The 18941-nt window shown below is 34.1% G+C and overlaps 2 protein-coding genes across 2 annotated transcripts; one reads left to right on the top strand and one right to left on the bottom strand.

The window, feature by feature from the left end:
* Positions 1–6232: 6232 nt before the first annotated feature.
* Positions 6233–12764, top strand: LOC106752682 (probable glycosyltransferase At3g07620). The gene is made up of 6 exons (XM_022777253.1): positions 6233–6369; positions 6822–6976; positions 7331–7653; positions 11063–11274; positions 11419–11770; positions 11913–12764. Exons 1-6 carry the CDS (start codon positions 6233–6235, stop codon positions 12576–12578), a joined length of 1845 nt encoding a protein of 614 aa, XP_022632974.1. The 3' UTR covers positions 12579–12764.
* Positions 12765–12932: 168 nt separating this feature from the next.
* On the bottom strand, positions 12933–16278 carry LOC106752771 (serine/threonine-protein kinase SRK2A). The gene is made up of 9 exons (XM_014634531.2): positions 15836–16278; positions 15512–15586; positions 15286–15387; positions 15143–15196; positions 14956–15048; positions 14784–14876; positions 14506–14610; positions 14315–14413; positions 12933–13427 (listed from the first exon to the last, which is right to left on the bottom strand). The coding sequence occupies exons 1-9, from the start codon at positions 15953–15955 to the stop codon at positions 13116–13118; spliced, it is 1053 nt and encodes a 350-aa protein (XP_014490017.1). The 5' UTR covers positions 15956–16278; the 3' UTR covers positions 12933–13115.
* Positions 16279–18941: the final 2663 nt, after the last annotated feature.

Raw genomic sequence — 18941 nt, 5'->3', positions numbered from 1 at the left:
AATAAATAAAAATTATTTATATTTACTCTTATAATTATAATAATAAAAATAATTTTATTATTTTTTACTGTTGTAAAAAAAAAATAACAGGTAAGAATCTAGAAAATAGAATATTAAAATTGGTAGAAGTATTAAAATAATGAGACCGAATATTTTATTATAAAATAATTTTATGATATAAATAGAATTTTATAAACTCGTCTCCTTAGTTTAAGAACACCATTTTTCTAAAATATTTTCTCTTCGTTCTCTCTTATTTCTCTCTAAGAGTTCTTGATCTCAAGTCATCTGTTTGACGATCGGGAAATTTTTATTCGATTCTGACGTCGAGGGCTACCTCTTCAACCGATCAATTTGTTGTTTGGAGCAAGTAAAAAACTCCTTTTTCCTTGGTTCTAGGATTCTTGATCATGCACGTCGAACAGTAATCGGGACATTATTAGAGTGATCTTCTTCCTTCATTATTGGTTCAATTTGGATTCTAAGACTTGTCTCCAATCGCCAATTGTTGATTCGTAGGTGTTTCTAGAAATTCCTTGTGCGAGAAGCAATCAGGACATTATTAGAGTTGTATATCGTTGGTGTAAGGTAAGAGAAGCTAGAAATTTCTTTATATAATGTTAATTGTGTATGTTAGAAAATGTATGAATATTTAACCTTTGAGTAAAATTCTGTTCTAAGAGTTGCTGTAGAGAAATTAATTGTGTGTTTGATGTATCATGTGATGATGAATGATTTTTACTATGTGAATCTATTTGTATGTGTTATAGATTTTGAACTTTTATGTTGTTGATGTGAGGTGTGCTGATTGAAATGTGTACACCCATCTTCTCTGGAAACACAAAACCTTCATTCCGGAATAAGGATAGGTCAATTGAATTGTGCTCAACAACATCTTTGATCTTCTTCCAACCCAAATATTTTTCTCTAGCTTCACTGTATTTAATCCATCCTGAAGGACTAGCATTTCTTTCAGATGAATGAATGGTTTTGAATCACTTAGATGAAGAAGAAGCCATTCTTCAGAGTATCTTTAACAAAATTCTTTAGGGTTTTGTGTGTGATAACGGTCTAAAAATCGTTATTTTCATACTTAAATTTGATATTAAAACACACCCTTTATGGCTTAGAATGAGCTTAAAATCAAGTAAAACACTTTGTTGAGTCTTGTGAGAGTCAAAAGTTGGTTTAAGAGATATTATGCTTGTTTTTACATTGTTTTGTAGGGTTTTAAGGTAAATTGAAGATGGAAGTGAAGTAAGATGGACTTAGACCCATGAAAAAAGGAGAAAAATGATGAAAAGAAGGATCAAGTGAGCCGCTGAGCGCCAGAATGGACCGCTGACCGTCCAGAGCGATTAGAGGGAAATCGCTGAGCGGCAAAACTGACTGCTGAGCAGACAAAGCGGCTAGAGGGAAACCGCTGAGCGGTGAACTTAGGCGCCTGGGCGGTTGTCTGTTTTTTATTAGCTAGATTCTGTAATCTTTCTGTTATCTTTTTGGGCTTATATATAGCCCCAGTGCGAATCAAAACATATTCTTTTGGCAGAGAGAAACGTTCAGAGCTATTCCACACACCTTAGAGGAGGTTCCTTGGATGCTTAGGCTCTAATATACCAAATAGGGTTATTTCTTCCATTCTTTCATCATATTTCATCTAGTTTCACCATGATTATGGTGAACTAAACCCTAGGTTGATGGGGAACAATGTAATCTTTTGAAACTCTCATATATCCAAATTCTTATTTATTTTATATGCTTGCATATGCTTGATTTATCAATTGTTAGGTTCTTCACCTTTGCTTAATGCTTTTATCGTTTAACTCATTCGGTAAATGTTGTTTGTCTTTATTGATACGGGGATGTACAATAATGTCATGAAATGGTGTTGAATTCCCTTATTATGTTAATACCGCCTAGGGATAGGGGTAGGACGATCAATTGTATTTTGCTTCCGCTTATCATGCATTATTAATTATCAGGGGAGGCTAGGGATAGCAAGTCGGTAATTAGTAATAGGCTCTTTTCACCAAGGGATTGGGTTAAGGGTAGACTAAGAAAGTTTGCATGACAATATGATAAATAAGCAAATTAAATAAGAAGAGTAGATATATGAGGGTGGATAAGATGAAATTGTAAACCCCAACAACTCCATTCATTCATAGTTTCTTAAAGCCAGTTGAATCATTGCATTTGCATGTTTACTTTTGTTCTTTGCATACACACTTCAACTTAATTCTTTTCTCAAGTCTTATGCGATTTGTTTACATGAAAAGTAAGGCCTAAGAGTCCTTTGGAAAATGATACTTGGACTTACCCATTTATATTACTTGATAACGATTTGGTACACTTGCCAGGGACTCAACAGTGTGCTATGACTTTTGTCATGATAAACAGAAATATAAAAGGCACAAATCGAGATTTGACTCAAAAAGGCCCATTTTGAATTTTCAAATATGGAAAGCTCAAAAATAGAGACACTAAGTCGATTTTAATAAGACTCAAGTTGACTACTTTATGACAGAGAGTTCAAAAATAGAAACAGACATATAAAGACATACATTCGACTGTGCTCATAACCAAGTCCATTAAAAATCGTAAAAAGTGATTTTCACATTAAGCATTCAAACATTCAACCAGACAATCATTCATACAATCACACATCAATCAAACAATTTATTATGCATGATGCAGTAAGATGATACTTGTTACCCGTTGTAGACACTCAAGAAGGTTAATATAGCCATGTTAGTTCATCCTTGAGCTCTCACTGCACCTCATTGCATCTATTTGCTGACCTGCAAAACAATTCAGATTTTTCGATACAGGTACCCATTTGAATTTGGGTCCTTGATTGTTAATTGCAGCTAAATGTTCTTTAGGTATCCACACATATAAGCCTTTAGGAACTCCAACTTTTCTATAATAACAGTTTCTAACTGTATGACCAATACTACTGCAATAAAAGCAAGCATGCTTAACAGGTTTGCTTAAATCGGTAAATTTCTTTGTATTGGTTCTATTGGATTGAGCTTTATAACCAATTCATTGTCTATAAATTGCTCTTCCTGAAGACTTTAGAACAACATTCAAATTTTCTCTACCTTGTGTGAATTTGGCTAGCGTGCTAGTCAAGTAATTTATTTGTTGCACATGAGCAAGACATTTTTCACATTTCTTTTCTACTATAATAGTCTCAGTTTTAACATTTTTAGCATACAATAAAGCATCATTTAATTCCTTTTTAATTTTTCATTATCAGTGACAAGATTATTAATTCTATACTCATAATCCTTTCTTTCAGAGTTTAGTCGATTAACCTTATACTGCAGTCGCATTGCTTCAACATGAATCTCTTGAAAATCATCCAGCAGTAGGTCATATTTCACCTCATTTGGTTCTTGCTCAAACTCTGTGTCACTTTCATAATCAACCAATGATGTTCCAGCCATGTAGCAAATGTTTGATTCCTCTTCTCGATCAAGATCTTCATCACTTGATGAGTCTGAATCATTATTTTCCTAGGCAATGTAAGCTCCTTTTTTCTTTCTGGTTTTGTCCTAAGGAAATCTTCTGTTGTCCTATAGAACTCCACAAGTTCTCTTCTTGTAATCCCAACAGGGCAGTCCAATCTTCAATAGATTGATAAAAGTCTTGATCAATATGATGAACACCAACAGTGCAAATTTTGATCAAACAGTAAGTGTAGCTTTCTTCCTCCTAAATAAACTCTTCTAAGAAAGATCTCCATCGTCTTCTTGATGAGTTCTTGAAGCGTTTTCATAGAGATCACAATCTGAAACAACAAATGAAATTGTTAGAACAACCAAAGTCTTTGTGAATTACAAAATCACGTCTATTTATAGTTTTCTATGAAACAGACGCTCCTGTAGTCGACTTTGCCACTAATGTAGTCGACTATCACCAGACAGTTATAACAGTGAAAACAATTAGCAACAGTCAAACCAACCAAACTGATTACGCATTTAATTCAGTTGACTTGCATTTAATGCTTGAACATAAGAATTGAAATATAGTCGTTATAGTTCATAAGCATTAATAGAATTTCAAAACATTAACTAACTAAGTCGAATTCCCTGCGCATGCAGTCGACTTTAACACTTCAAATCAGTTTTGAAAATCTTTTCATTGCAAAATTACTCACAACACTGTTTTAGAAAATCTGTGCAAAGTCACGAGTTTTGATCGATTTAGTTCATAATGAAGTCGACTTAAAACTTGCAGTTTTGCCACACAATATAAGTTCAACAAAGTGCATGTGGTTTTCTTTTTTGAAACATATGTTATGCAATCACAAATGATGTATCAAGTAGAAAATCAGTGAATATGCATACATATACGAAAATCAACACAAACATGTTCTTCAAGATAACATTCACAATAAAGAATTGAACATGTAACACATAACAATACATGTGTTGTTACTAATGTGTTGTCATCATAAAAAACTAGAACAATATGAGATTAATGTTTCGCTAAACCAGTGCTTCCCTTATCAATAATCTCAACAGATACAACCTAAACTTGCAAAGCGTGTTAATTTGGAAAGCAGAAAAGAAATCCATTCCCGAAGTCAATATGGAAAGGCACTCACAAATTGCAGCTCATCCACACAGTTGTTTCAGGCCCTCACAGAATACCTTCCTTAAAAGGTAGTCTCTATTTTATTACCTTTATTGATGACTTCACCAAAATCTGTTGGATTTTTTTCTTGAAGTTTAAATCAGAAGTAGCTCAAGGTTTTTTGGAAGTTTAAGACAAAAGTTGAGAATGAAAGTGTTAAGTCCCTGGCAAGTGTACCAGATCGTTATCAAGTAATATAAACAGGTAAGTCCGAGTATTGTTTTCCCAAAGGACTCTTAGGCCTTAACTCTCATGTAAACAAATCTTGTAAGACTTGAGAGAAGAAAAAATTTGGTGGTTGTATGCAAAGAACAAAAATAAACATGCAATGCAGTTGATTCAATTGGTTTTGAGAAACTATGGATGAATGATGTTGTTGGGGTTTACAATTTCATCTTATCTGCTCTCATATATCTACTCTTCTTTTTTACTTCACTTATTTATCTAATTGCCATGCAAACTTTCTTATTTACCCTTAACCCAATCCCTTGGTGAAAATAGCCTATTATTAATTACCGGCTTGCTATCCCTAGCCTCCCCTAGTAACCAATAATGCAATGCGATTGGAAACAACTACAATTGACCGTCCTACCCCTATCCCTAGGTGATATTGGCATAATCGAGGAATTTCTCACCAGTTCATGACATTACCGTACGTCCCCATATCGATAAAGACAAACATCTTTTAGTGAATGAGTTAAACAATAAAAGCTTTGAGCATAGATAAGAACCCAACAATTGATAAACAAGTATATGACAAGCATATNAAANAAATAAGAATTTGAATATATGAGAGTTTCAAAAGATTACATTGTTCCCCAACAACAAAGGGTTTAGTTCACCATTGTCATGGTGAAACTAAATGAAAATAATGAAAGAATGGAAGAAATAACCCTAAACTTGGTTGGTTGGAGCCTAAGCATCCAAGGAACCTCCTCTAAGGTGTGTGGAATAGCTCTGGACGTTTCTCTCTGCCAAAAGAATCCCCTTCTAATTCGCACTGGGGCTATATATAAGCCCAAAAAGATAACAGATAGATTACAGAAAGATTTACAGAATCTAGCTAAAAAAACAAACAACCGCCCAGGCACCTAAATTCACCGCTCAGCGGTTTGCCTTGTGCCGCTTTGACCGCTCAATGGTCAGTTTTGCTGCTGAGCGGTTTCCCTCTAATCGCTCTGAGCGCTCAGCGGACCATTCTGGCGCTCAACGGCTTGCTTGACCCTTCTTTTCATCATTTTTCTCCTTCTTTCATGGGTCTAAGTCCACCTTACTTCACTAAGTCCACCTTACTTCACTTCCATCTTTAATTCATCTAAAAACCCTGCAAAACAATGCAAAACAAGCATAATATCTCTAAAACCAACTTTTGACTCTCAAGAGACTCAACTAAGTGTTTTACTTGATTTAAAGCTCATTCTAAGCCATAAAGGGTGTGTTTTACTATCAAATTTAAGCATGAAAATAACGGTTTTTAGACCGTTATCAGAAAGCAGCTGCAAAATTCATATTGTAAGATCTGATAATGGGAAGGAGTATACTTCAGAAGAATTTGACAGGTTTTGTGAAGATTCAAGCATAGAGTATCATGGAGATGTCAAGATGCATGTTCCATGAGAAGAATTTTCCAAAAAGGTTTTGGGCAGAGGAAGCAAATACAGTTGTGTTTCTTCAAAACAGGCTTCCAATAAAGGCAGTGAGAGAAATGACATCATTTGAGGCATGGTATGGTTATAAACCATCTCTAAAATATTGTAAAGTATTTGTTTTTTTGTGTTTCACTTATGTTCCATAGAGTAAGCGTGACAAGCTTGATAGGATGAAGAGTTGAACCTAGATGGTGCAGAAAAGAAGGGTCAGAACATGGCACAACTGAAACTCAAGTTTTTTAGTTCAAGCATTGAAGAAGAAGAAGATGATTAGCAGGATCAAAGAGTGGATGATGCTCTTGTGAGAGGAACAAGGTTGCTCTCAGATGTTTATGGTAGGTGCAATATTGCCTAATGTGAACCTGCTGACTTTGAAGAAAAAAAAAGGATCAAAGGTGGATAGATGCAGTGGAGGAGGAGTTGTCAATGTTAGAGAAAAACAAAAGTTGGATCCTAGTGGATAGACCTCAAGTGGGTGTTTAGAACCAAATTTAATGTTGATGGCTTAATCAACAAACAAAAATCTAGGCTGGTGGCTAAAGGGTATGCCCAAATATTTGGTGTTGATTATTCTGACACTTTTGTTGTTGCTAGATTGGACACAATCAGGTTACTCCTTGCAATAATTGCACAAAAGAGCTGGAAAGTGTTCCAGTTGGATGTAATATCAGCCTTCTTAAATGGTATCTTACATGAAGAAATTTATGTTGAGCAACCCTAAGAATTTGTGAAGGAAAGTGATGGAGATAAAGTCTATCTTCTCAAGAAAGCCCTTTACGTTCTAAAACAAGCTCCAAGAGTGGGGTTGTAGGAGTAGCTACAGTTGGTGAGGTAGGATACATGAGTGTGACTGATTCTTCCTACTGTGGTGTTTATAGTATGGTGATTCTCATGGTGTTTTTCATGTAGCAAAATTGATGAATATTAGCTGAATTTTGGATTTGAGAAAAGTCTATTAGAAACAACCTTTTATGTCAAGCACAATGACATTGACACTCTTATTGTTTCATTGTATGTTGATGACCTACTGGTTACAGGAAACAATGCAAAGCATATTCAAAACTTCAAACAAGAGATGATGAAGGTGTTTGAAATAACAAATCTTGGAGTTATGTCCTACTTCCTTGGCATGGAGATCAAGCAAGGGCAAGGTGAAATTTTCATATGTCAGAAAAAATATGTAAAGGAAATACTAAAGAAATTTCAAATGGAAGAATGCAAGGAAGTAAGCACTCCAATGAATCAAAAGGAGAAGCTGCACAAAGAAGATGGTGCTAACAAAGTTGATGAAGGATATTTCAAGAGCTTGATTGGTTGCTTGATGTATATCATGACAACAAGGCCTGATATTTTAAATGTTGTAAGTATTTTGTCTCGATTCATGCATTGTGCAAGTGAATTGCATCTCAAGGCTGCCAAAAGAGTAATTTGGTATGTGAAGGGTACAAGTGATTGTGGTGTGAAGTTCACAAGGAGCAAGGAGTTCAAGCTAATTGGTTTTTCTAATAATGACTAGGGAGGTTCCGTGGATGATATGAGAAGCACTTCAGGTTACTGTTTTACTCTTGGCTCTAGTGCTTTTTCATGGAGCTCGAAGAAGCAAGAAACTGTAGCCCAATTGATGAAGGTTGAAAAACAGTTATTTTCATATGTCAATTTGGACCGAATTACGCCCTTTACTACACGGAATGAGCTTAGAATCAAGCAAAACTCAATAAATGAGTCTGAAGAGAGTCAAAAGCTGTTTTTAGCGATTTTATGCTTGTTTTGCATTGTTTTGTAGCTAATTTGAGAAAGTGAAGAATGGAGTTGAAGATACAGGTTGTAGACTCAAGGAAAGAGCAGAAAAAAAATGAAGATTTGACGAGTCGACGCACCGCCCGACGACAATGATAAAGGTTTTTGGAATGATTTGAAAGAATGGTTGAATTATCAAATGGTTGGAGTGTAGAAAAGTCAAACAAAATGCAGAAAAGTCAACCAGAAAAGTCAACCGGTCAACCAGAAAAGTCAACCAGTCAACCAGTTGACCAGAATTCTGAAAAGTTGACCAGAGTGCAGTTGACCAGCGCTAGGCGGTTGACCGTGGCGCCGGGCGGTTCTGCGGCTTGAGGGAAACCGCCCTACGGTGAAATTAGGCGTCGGGCGGTTGTTAGATGGGCTTGAACTTGTTTTATGTTATTTTTTATGATCTGTTTGGGCTTGGACTTGTTTTATGTCATTTTTATGCCCTATTTAAAGGCCAGAACGTCTTAGGGTTTGTATCTTTTGATGGCTTAGGCACAAAAACACACTTTTTACCCCTTTGGGGTAGATTTGGAGATGGTGACAACTTTCCTTTTCTCCTTTTTAGGGTTTGTATCTCTTTCATTCCATTCTTCATCTAGATTCATCATGACAATGGTGAACTAAACCCTATTGTTGTTGGGGGAGAAAATGTAATCTTTTGATACTCTTTTTTATTGAAACTCTTGATTATTTATATGGTCTCCATATGTTTTGATTGATAATTGTTGGGTTATCATCTGTGCTTAAGGCCTTTATCGTTTAACTCATTCGGTAACTGATGTTTGTCTTTATTGATATGGGGACGTACAGTAATGACATGAACTGGTGAGTAATTTCTTGATTTTGCAATACCACCCAGGGATAGGGTAGGACGATCAATTGCGCTAACTTCTGTTTATAAGGCGGTATTAATTACTAGGGGAGGCTAGGGATAGCAAGCCAGTTGTTAATATTAGGCCCTTTTCGCCGAGGGATCGGGTTAAGGGGAGGCTAAGAAAGTCGCATAACAATTGAATTAATCAAACAAATAATCAAGGGTAGTAGGTAAGAGAGAGCGGATTAGATGAAATTGTAAACCCCCAACAACATTCATTCATCCACTTTTGTGTTTAACCTCAATTGATCAAATTGCATTNATGTTTATTTTTCTGCACTTTATAAAAATCCCAAAATATTATTTTTATAGTCTTGATTGGTTAAGTAAAAGCACAACAGTTTAGTGCCGTGAGTCTCTTGGGAAAACGATACTTGGACTTACCATTTTATTATTACTTGAACGATTTGGTACACTTGTCAATTTGTCAACACCAATCTCTACGAAGTAGAGTTTGTTGCTACAACAGCTACTGTCAATCAAGCTTTATGGTTAAGAAAAGTTTTACTTAATCTTGACCTGGAACAGAAGGAAAGCACAAAGATTCTTGTTGACAACCAAGCTGCAATTGCTATCTCTCACAATCCCGTGTTTCATGGAAAGAGTAAACATTTTAACATCAAGTTATTCTTCCTAAGAAAATACAGAAGCATATGATTCTTATCTACTGCAAAATAGAAGATCAAGTTGTAGATCTTTTTACTAAACCATTGCCTACTAGCAAGTTTGAATTTTTAAGGTCAAGACCTAGTGTTTGCAGCTCCTAAAGCAAGGAGGAGGGTTAAGAAAATGCTTTAGGATTGTTTTACTTTTAATTTAATTGAGTCAAACTTTGTTAGAGATAATTTTTTTAATTATGCATTAGAGTGGTAGATTAAAATTAGGATCAAAATGTTACTGACTAGTTATTTTTCAAGTTTTAAATACTACAACGTCTTTCATTATTTTTCAATCAATAATACAGATTTTTTTGCTCTCCTGTTTCGCTTCTAAATATTAACAATATTTTCACTAAAGCGCTCGAGAATGACAAATTGATTTCTTTTTTCCAAAGTTGGGCATTTGGATGCCCCAACTTGAAAGGGTGTTAGGCTAATAGCTAATATCTTGGGCTGGTTGGTGCTATAGTTGATTGCTGATATATTGGGAATTTATGTGATTGCTGATATCTTGATAAATTATGTGATTGGCCAAGAATCATGTAATCCATTTATCGGGTCAATATTCTTTTAAGCAGATTTTGTAGGTAGGAATTAAGGGAAATAATGTGTGCAGTCATACATTACCACACTTTGAGATAAATGAATAAGTAAGGTGATTTTCCCATTTATTTCTGTTAAAGAAACACATGTTTCTTTTATAAAAAACAATACAAGTTTTTCATAGATGTATAAACTGTTCATTAATTTTGAATCTCTCATGTTATCTTCCGTATATATTAGCCACCAACTTATTCAGAGATGTGAAGCATGCATGCAAACTGCACAGTCACTATTAAAAGGCACACACATATTTTCTTTTTCCCCCATATTACGTTACTCTCGGTACGTAAGAATACTTCAATTCTTCAGTAAAGAATCTATTTTCTCCATGCACCAAGAAATGCATCCCCTCTCCACATATTGTCATCATTCTTTCACCATCTCAACTTCTTCTAATTGAACTGATCGAGCATGCTTCCTAGTCCAAGAAGATATATACTGTAAATTAAGATGAGAGCTTATCCTACCAAATGCTTCTCTTCATCCACTTCTTTGTATCTTCACTTTATGGCTATTCTCTTCATAACTTCACTAGTTCTTGTTTCTTGTCGGAGTATTCTTGCTCCCAATTTCTCTACACCTCATGTTTGTCGGAGGAGACAACCAACTTCATCTTTGGATGCAGAAAATAGAAGAGCTTCAGTATTACATGATGAAGGAGAGACTCCATCTCCAACTTCATTTTTCAATGAAGTACTTTTATCTCCTTGAATCAACTTGTTAGAAAGGACCAAGTCTTTATTTCATATCATTTAACCTTTTATTTTCTTTCAATATGGTGTACCTTCTCATGCTTTCTTTTGTGGGGATTCTTTTCTTTTTCTTACTACGTGGTTGGTCTTTAGGGTGATGAAAAGCCTGACACCAAGTTTGTGCTAAAAGGTACGGATAAAGAGAACTTTAAAGGTCACAAGTTAAGAAGAATTGAAGAAAAATTGGCTAAAGCAAGGTATTCAATTAGAGAAGCTAGCAAAATTCGAAATTTGAGATCAACCCTCCAAGATCCAGACAATGTTCCTGAAGGTCCAATCTACAGAAACGCCAATGCCTTTCATAGGTACATGTATATACTTTTGGTCCAGCATAAGTTTCTTCATGCATCAAAATAATGCATGATAACCACCTACGTTCTTGAACATCCTTGAAAATTTAGCAGATAATCTTACTTTAGTTTGTATTAACTATAGTAATTTGTTCACAGGAGTTACTTAGAGATGGAAAAGGTGTTCAAGGTTTTTGTGTATGAAGAAGGGGAGCCACCGTTGTTTCATAATGGTCTAAGCAAAGACATATATTCCACTGAGGGAAGATTCATAAATGAAATGGAAAAGGGGAGGCACTATCGTACTTATGATCCAGATGAAGCTTTTGTGTATTATTTGCCCTTTAGTGTGGTTATGTTGATCGAATATGTGTATGATCGTGGCTCCAATTATAATCTTGATCCCCTTGGCCTTGTTGTAAAAGACTACATACGGACTATATCCTATAAACATCCCTTCTGGAATCGATCCCTTGGCCATGATCATTTCATGCTCTCTTGCCATGATTGGGTAAGCAATGAGCTCTCTCTGCTAAATGAACTGAATTCCTCAATTACATTATTTTGATTATATATTTGATATCAAGAATGTGGCAAAATTAGCTGAGTTAATACTATCCTTTATGTAATAATACTATTTGGATACTGTACAGGGTCCAGTTGTATCTAGTTACGTGGATCTCTTGTATAACAATGCCATAAGGGTTCTTTGCAACGCAAATACATCTGAAGGGTTCAAGCCTGCAAAGGATGTGTCATTTGCAGAGATTAAACTTATGGACGGGGAAGTCACTGGTCTAGTGGGAGGGTATCCACCATCTCAAAGGACTATCCTTGCTTTCTTTGCAGGTCACCTGCATGGCTATATAAGATACTTGCTCCTGCATACATGGAAAAACAAAGACCAAGATGTGCAAGTTTATGAGGAAATTCCTGAAGGAATGTCTTACTACACAAAGCTTAGAAGCAGCAAGTTTTGCCTTTGCCCAAGTGGTTATGAAGTTGCCAGTCCCAGAATAGTGGAAGCAATATTTGCAGGATGTGTGCCAGTTTTGATTTCTGATAGCTATGTTCCACCCTTCAGTGATGTTTTGAACTGGAATTCATTTTCAGTTCAAGTGGCTGTGAAAGAAATTCCCAATATCAAAAAGATACTCATGGGCATTTCAGAAAGCCAGTATTTGAGGATGCAAAGGAGGGTGAAACAAGTGCAAGGACATTTTATGCCTAATGAGCCCCCAAAGAGATATGATATGTTCCATATGACTGTCCATTCCATTTGGCTTAGGAGGTTAAATATCCATATTCAAGATCAGTAATATCATTTCCGCTACACAGATAGCATACACAACATCTAGAGGGTTTTCATATGTAAATGATGAGTAATGCAATTAGCAGATTTTGGGATCTAGAAAATTGTTCTCTCTTATGTTTGTTATTACCACTGGAAACTGGAATATATGGATTAGTAATGTTTACGTGTAATAGATTCATCGTTTATCAACATGATCCATTGCTTGGTACTAATATTTCGAGGAAGAGATGGTAGTAACATGCAAGTACTTTTTTCAATGTGATTCTAATTCTTAATCTTTGAGTGTATCCTTGTTCATTGAATCCACTGAAAGCATTCTTGAGTAAATTCTCTTGCAGATAAAAACAGACAATTATTGTAGTGTCAAGTCAATTTCAAATGTAATCAAACAACTATTATTCTCATGAACAGCGATCATTGTAATACAAGAACTATATTACACGAACAGAACCATAAATATAATACAGATAAATAACTGACTTAAGGTACACAAAATAAAAAAGGTGACTTCTAAAACAGTGCACAAGAATTTTCAGAGTTTTTAACTACTTTGGAATTCCCCACTTGCATGAACCTCTTTGACCCTCTTATCATACTCATCTTCTTCATCCTCCTCTTCCTCCACTTCTTCATCCAAATCTTCTTCACCTTCCCAACCAAAACCTTTGACCAGCCTAGATACTGGAGGTGGATTTCTTGCCTCTCCCACAATTTTCATTATCTCATCCACACTTTGAAGGTGAAAGTTTGGACTGTCCCTCTGGTAATAAATAGCTTGAGCTGATTCAGTTAGCTCCCTTGGAAGATTCTTCAAAAACCATGGGTGATTCTTAATTTCCTTAATAGTAATTCTCTGTAAACAATAAAGAACATTTTGTAGCAGTTAGCATTCCAAAAGTAGTTAGATATATTCTCAAGAGCATGTTGTTTGACAGAAACCACATTTAAACTATTGTCTTTTGCTTCAAGGACGTGTAAAGCCACAGCCTACTGAACTAAAGACACAAATAGAGCATTCAAAGAAGGAATGTAAGATTCAAAAACCACAGAAAGACTTTGATTAAAAAGGATAGAATCAAATTCTTGTAAAATAACTAAGGGGACGTTTACTTTTGTTTTTTATTTTCCTTGAAAACTTTTTATTGAAAAAGTTCAAAACATAAAATAAAAATACAAGCAAATGTCCCTTAAAATATATAGCCAGTAGAAATTGTACATGGCATCACCAAATTTAAGAAAACAAGTACGACAAGTGTTTGAATCTGAAAATATCAGAATTTGATAAAACTTCCCTCAAAATCGTACATTAGCCTATCCTGACACTCATGGAAACTCTCAAAAAAAGAGTATTTGGAAAGAAGTAAAAAGAACATAAAAGAGGTCTTATTAATGTTCTTGCGGATATAAGATACAAATAAAAGTCAAAAGAGAAATGGAAACACTCCAATCATACCTATCGAAGAAGATAAAATAAAGGCTGGGTATAAACTTCCTCTATAGGTATAGCTTTGAACCAGCAATATGGTGTATTTTATCAGAAACGTATCTTCTGAGTATTTTCTATTCATTAGCAAAATGGTTCGAAAGGTTGAAAAGTAACTTTAATACTTAAAAATATATATACTTTAGACAATAAAAGAGGCATGGAACACATGATATGAGATGATCTGATCAGTTGCAAGTCTAACCGAATTGCAATGAAAGTGTAAGTCGAGTTCCTAAAGCAATATTACAACATACCCTCAATGGATTTGCAACAAATATACGAGAGAGGAGTTGTCTACAATCTTGAGATATGTGGACATAATCAGGGATTTTGTATTGAACAGCCATTATACGCTGTAGAATAGAACAGGAAATCAGGATAAGAGCGATGCAAAAATAACATAAGAAACATTGTGCAAATCAGTATTGAAAAAGAGTAAGCATACCTGAATTGTTTTCCTAAAATTCCTAGGGTCATCCTGATCCTCAAAGGGGTATGCTCCAACCAGCATGACATAAAGAGTTACTCCACACGACCATACATCAGCCAACTAACACAAATTTTGAAACAGAAAGTACATATAATCATTAACATTGGTTCAAAAGTGAGCATGAAAAATACTCAAAATATATTTCATTCTTGGTAGCATATCAGAAGAACAAAGCAACAAAACTATGAAAGATGCAAGGAACTCTAAAGAACCATCTGAAGCTAATATAGTACCTTTCCATCGTACTCTCGCCTAGAAAGAACTTCCGGTGCTATATAAGCAGGTGTTCCAACTGTTGATTTGGGTCGTGAATGCAGCAAAGATGACTACATCACAGACACGAAACATTAAAAAATGTTTTAACGGTAACTGAAATTTTGAGCTGGATGATGCTAATTCCATTACCTTAGAATAACCGAAGTCACAAATTTTTAACCGAGGAGCAGGACTTCCATCTAAAAGGGTATTTTCTAGCTTCAAATCTCGGTGGCATATTTGCTGCAAAAGAACAGTAAACGAGCATAAGTGACAAATAACATGATTTTCCGTAAGAACCTGCCATGATTTCCCACAAACTTGAGCATGAGCATACCATTGTATGACAGAAATGGACACCAGAGATCAGCTGCTGAAAGAAATATCTAGCCTGAACATTACAACCAAAGGAAAGTGAGACATAACATACTGAAACAAAAAGCAAGGGAGAAAATTACCAAAGCTTGTGAAGCTATTAACCTCATCTTCACTGAACCTGCCAGCACTGCATATCCTCTCAAAGAGCTCTCCTCCTGCTGCATACTCCATCACAATTGCCAAATGTGTGGGAGTCAAAACCACCTGCAAAAGCAACATTCCATTATAGAAGAAAAGAAACAACAAATAATTCATTAATGTGCAGTGCTAGTGCTCAACACAAAGTGATCCAGCATGTTAAATAAAAGAAATAAATTAAATTCCTTGCCTCCTTGTAACGAATTATATTGGGATGCCGAAGGGACCTGTGGTTCATAATCTCCCTTGCCACGTTCTCATCAATCTGAAAATTGAAGTTGAAGAAAAAGAAAAAACAAGTTAAAGTTTAAGCCTTTCATTTAATAAACAGTAAAGACAACAAATCACAGGGGAATTAATTAACAAATAGGCAAATACAAACAAGTCTCCTCTTTCTTCAGTTATGCTTAATTCAAGTGGTACCATCTCTTCCACTCCTTAACAGTAAAAACACAAAAGGGTTGTGAAAAAAAAAAATCATAAATTGATGGAACTATTGTATAAAAGAAGAAACCTTTGGGCCACGCTCGATATATTTCATGGCTACGAGCTCCTTGGTGACCCTGTTCCTCATAAGCCTGGCCACCCCAAAATTGCCTGCTCCCAATTCCTTAACAGCCTCGTACTTATCCATGAAGTAGAAAATAGAGAATCACACTACCATTCTATGTTGTTCCCACTTTGATCAAAAGGTTATGCAAAAAGTGGTGGCTTGATGAGAACGATGAAGAAGAGAAGAAAGGGTAAGGAAACGAATAATAATGGGCTTTGAAGCAAAGCAAGAGTTGGGGGTAAAAGGAATTGTAAGTAGTGCAGTGTGGCACTTGGTTATCGGTTATGTTTGTCAGTTGCTTGTGTCACTTTACCCATTAATAATCGTCGAATGATTTACTCAGAGGTTTAGAATTTGCAGTGTGTGTGTGTTTGTGCTCTGGTTGGAATTGGATGTTCACTTTAAGAAGAGGTTTCCATAATTGACTTACCTTCCATGTTCCAACATCTTCTGCAGAGTGGGTCCCTTCAAAGCTAGTCCTTAATTAATTCCACTATATACCAATATTTATTCTCAATATTGTTTCTTCTAATTTTAATTTCATTTAATTTCTTCATATAGAAAAGTGTAGATTAAATTAATTAAGATGTAAGACGTATGAAATGCTTCCAAACTAAATTGTTTAGAATTTATTTGACTTCACCAATTTGTGTTATTTATAACGAGGTTTGGAAGGAGTAAAAACTTAAATATGTATTATGGTTGTATAAACACTTTGAATTAAATGTATCAAGAAAAGTATAGAATTAAAATAATTTTAATTGAGTTGCATTAATATTAAAAAATAACCAATTTTAATAAAATATAAATATATATTGTCAAAAGAAAATGAAATATTTCATTCAATTAAGGTTAGGGATAATAATGGAACGAGCTTAGAACTCTTTCGTTATGATATATTTATTTAAAAAAATAAAATTCTCATATATATATATATATATATATATATATATATTCAAATATAATAAATATAATATTTTTTATCACTTTTCTATCTCTTTTGAATTAGGAGTATACACATGTACTTGTGTTAACTTTTTACCGTTTTAATATAAATTAATTAATTATTACAAAATAATAAAATTCTGTAAAAAAAACAATATTATTAAATTTTCAATATCACATTTTTATTTCTTAATATCAAATATTTAGAAAAAAAATTATAATTGTATAAATTTTAAAATAAAATATCAAATAAAATTTCATGATAACTAAAATATTTATCAAAATTTGTAAATGTTAATGAAGTAAAGTTGATAAAATATAAAAATATTTTTAAATAATTACAAAAAGAAAATAGATATTCAAATTTAAAAATATTTTAAACGTTTCTTTACTCTCATTTTTTTAATTTTAATGAAATATTATTTTTATACACTAATAAAAATTATAATACACCAAATATACAAAGAACAAATATTAAAGTAATAATAATTAAATATTATAACATATCTTTTATCTTTTGAATTTCAATATATGCTGAAAAGTGATAATGTTTCCATTATTTTAAACACTACTTCAACAATCATTAAGTCATGAGTAGAATAATTTTCATTAACACACCTCAATTTGTTAGGGTGATGCATTACAATAAATCTCAAAATGCCTCCCTATGACAAGTATAAACAATAAGGAGGCATTAATCAACCTCTTCTTCAAATTTCTAAAACCTTTCCTCACACCTTTCTGTCCACGTAAAAGAATGATCTTTTCATATCAATCATGTTAAAGAAGTTATCAACCTTGTGAAACCTCCCACAAAACTTCTATAGACACTTATATTTTTCCAAGATAACATAACCAACTAGCAATCCCTACAATCGTTCTAACGATAAACTATTCTGAACTTTTCAACGATTATCACTAAAAAAAACACACAACCAACATAAAAAAAACATAGCACCCATTTCCCACAAATCTCCTGAGGTTCGACTTACTTTGATACCAAAATGTAATATCCAAAATTTAGTAGGATTCACCTTACTAATTTAACATTGCATAGTTGATAACAAGTATAAACCTGTTAAAACAAGATTGTCTATAAGACTCGACCGTCTAACGTTTCCATGTTTTGAAGTTTAACAAACAACGATAAACAAAATTAACATTTGACCAAGTATTACCTTTGTGAAAAAAATATCGTTAAATGAGAGACATCATGAAAAAGTGATGTGAGATCGAAATGTTTAAAGAAAAACTTTAAGTAAAAGCGTTGATATCTTACTAAACGCACTATGAAATGATATCCTCATAAAATGCATCAATATGTTTTGTTGAACGAGCTCTCACTATATCTTGCAAAAATAATGTGTTAAATGATGTTTTTGGAAAACTCGCTGAAAGCTATAAACAATGCTAAAAAAAATGTATTGAATAGCATTGTCCTAAGCATCCTCTTACACTGAACAAAGATCACTAAATGAAGCATTGTTAGTAAATGTCTTGTATAGGATAAATGATACCTTGTATAGGCTAAACGATACCTTGTACCAAACAATAATTTCATCCAACAATGAGACCTTTATAAATTACTTGGTATCTTTTTGGAAATGCTTAAACAATCAAATCTTGTTTGAATGATAGAAAACTTGAGAAGCACATAGTTGTTCTGAACACACATTAAAGAGTATTAAATGCACAACGTTTTAAAACAACAAAAATGATAAGAAGAAAGTACATATATGCTTGCATGCATATCTACTCTACTCTTTGCAGTTGCTTATTTCAAGAATCCACCTGCTCCATCATATACAAGTCATAAGTGGACATTAGAAATAAAGAATACATTCATGGAATGTTCTCACCATCATAAGTAACGCTGAAAAGTTCGTATAACCTACTTTGGTTAAAGTATTGAAAAAGCATGTCTGCTCTGACAATTTGACCTTAACCTACGGCTGCTACTTATGAAAAGTCTATGAAGATCTGAAGATAAAAAATGAGCATTACTTAACATATATTTTCTCATGAAGCCTATAAATAGAAGATCCTTGAAGAAAAGATCAAGAAAATAGGCACATGAACACGAAAGATATCATCTGAGAAGCAAAACAAATACCAAAGAAAG

The sequence above is a fragment of the Vigna radiata genome, unplaced genomic scaffold, assembly GCF_000741045.1.
Source record: "Vigna radiata var. radiata cultivar VC1973A unplaced genomic scaffold, Vradiata_ver6 scaffold_43, whole genome shotgun sequence".
In the NCBI taxonomy this organism is placed as follows: Eukaryota; Viridiplantae; Streptophyta; class Magnoliopsida; order Fabales; family Fabaceae; genus Vigna; species Vigna radiata.
Note: the sequence above shows the minus strand (reverse complement) of the source record. Positions and strands in the feature narration are given on the sequence as shown.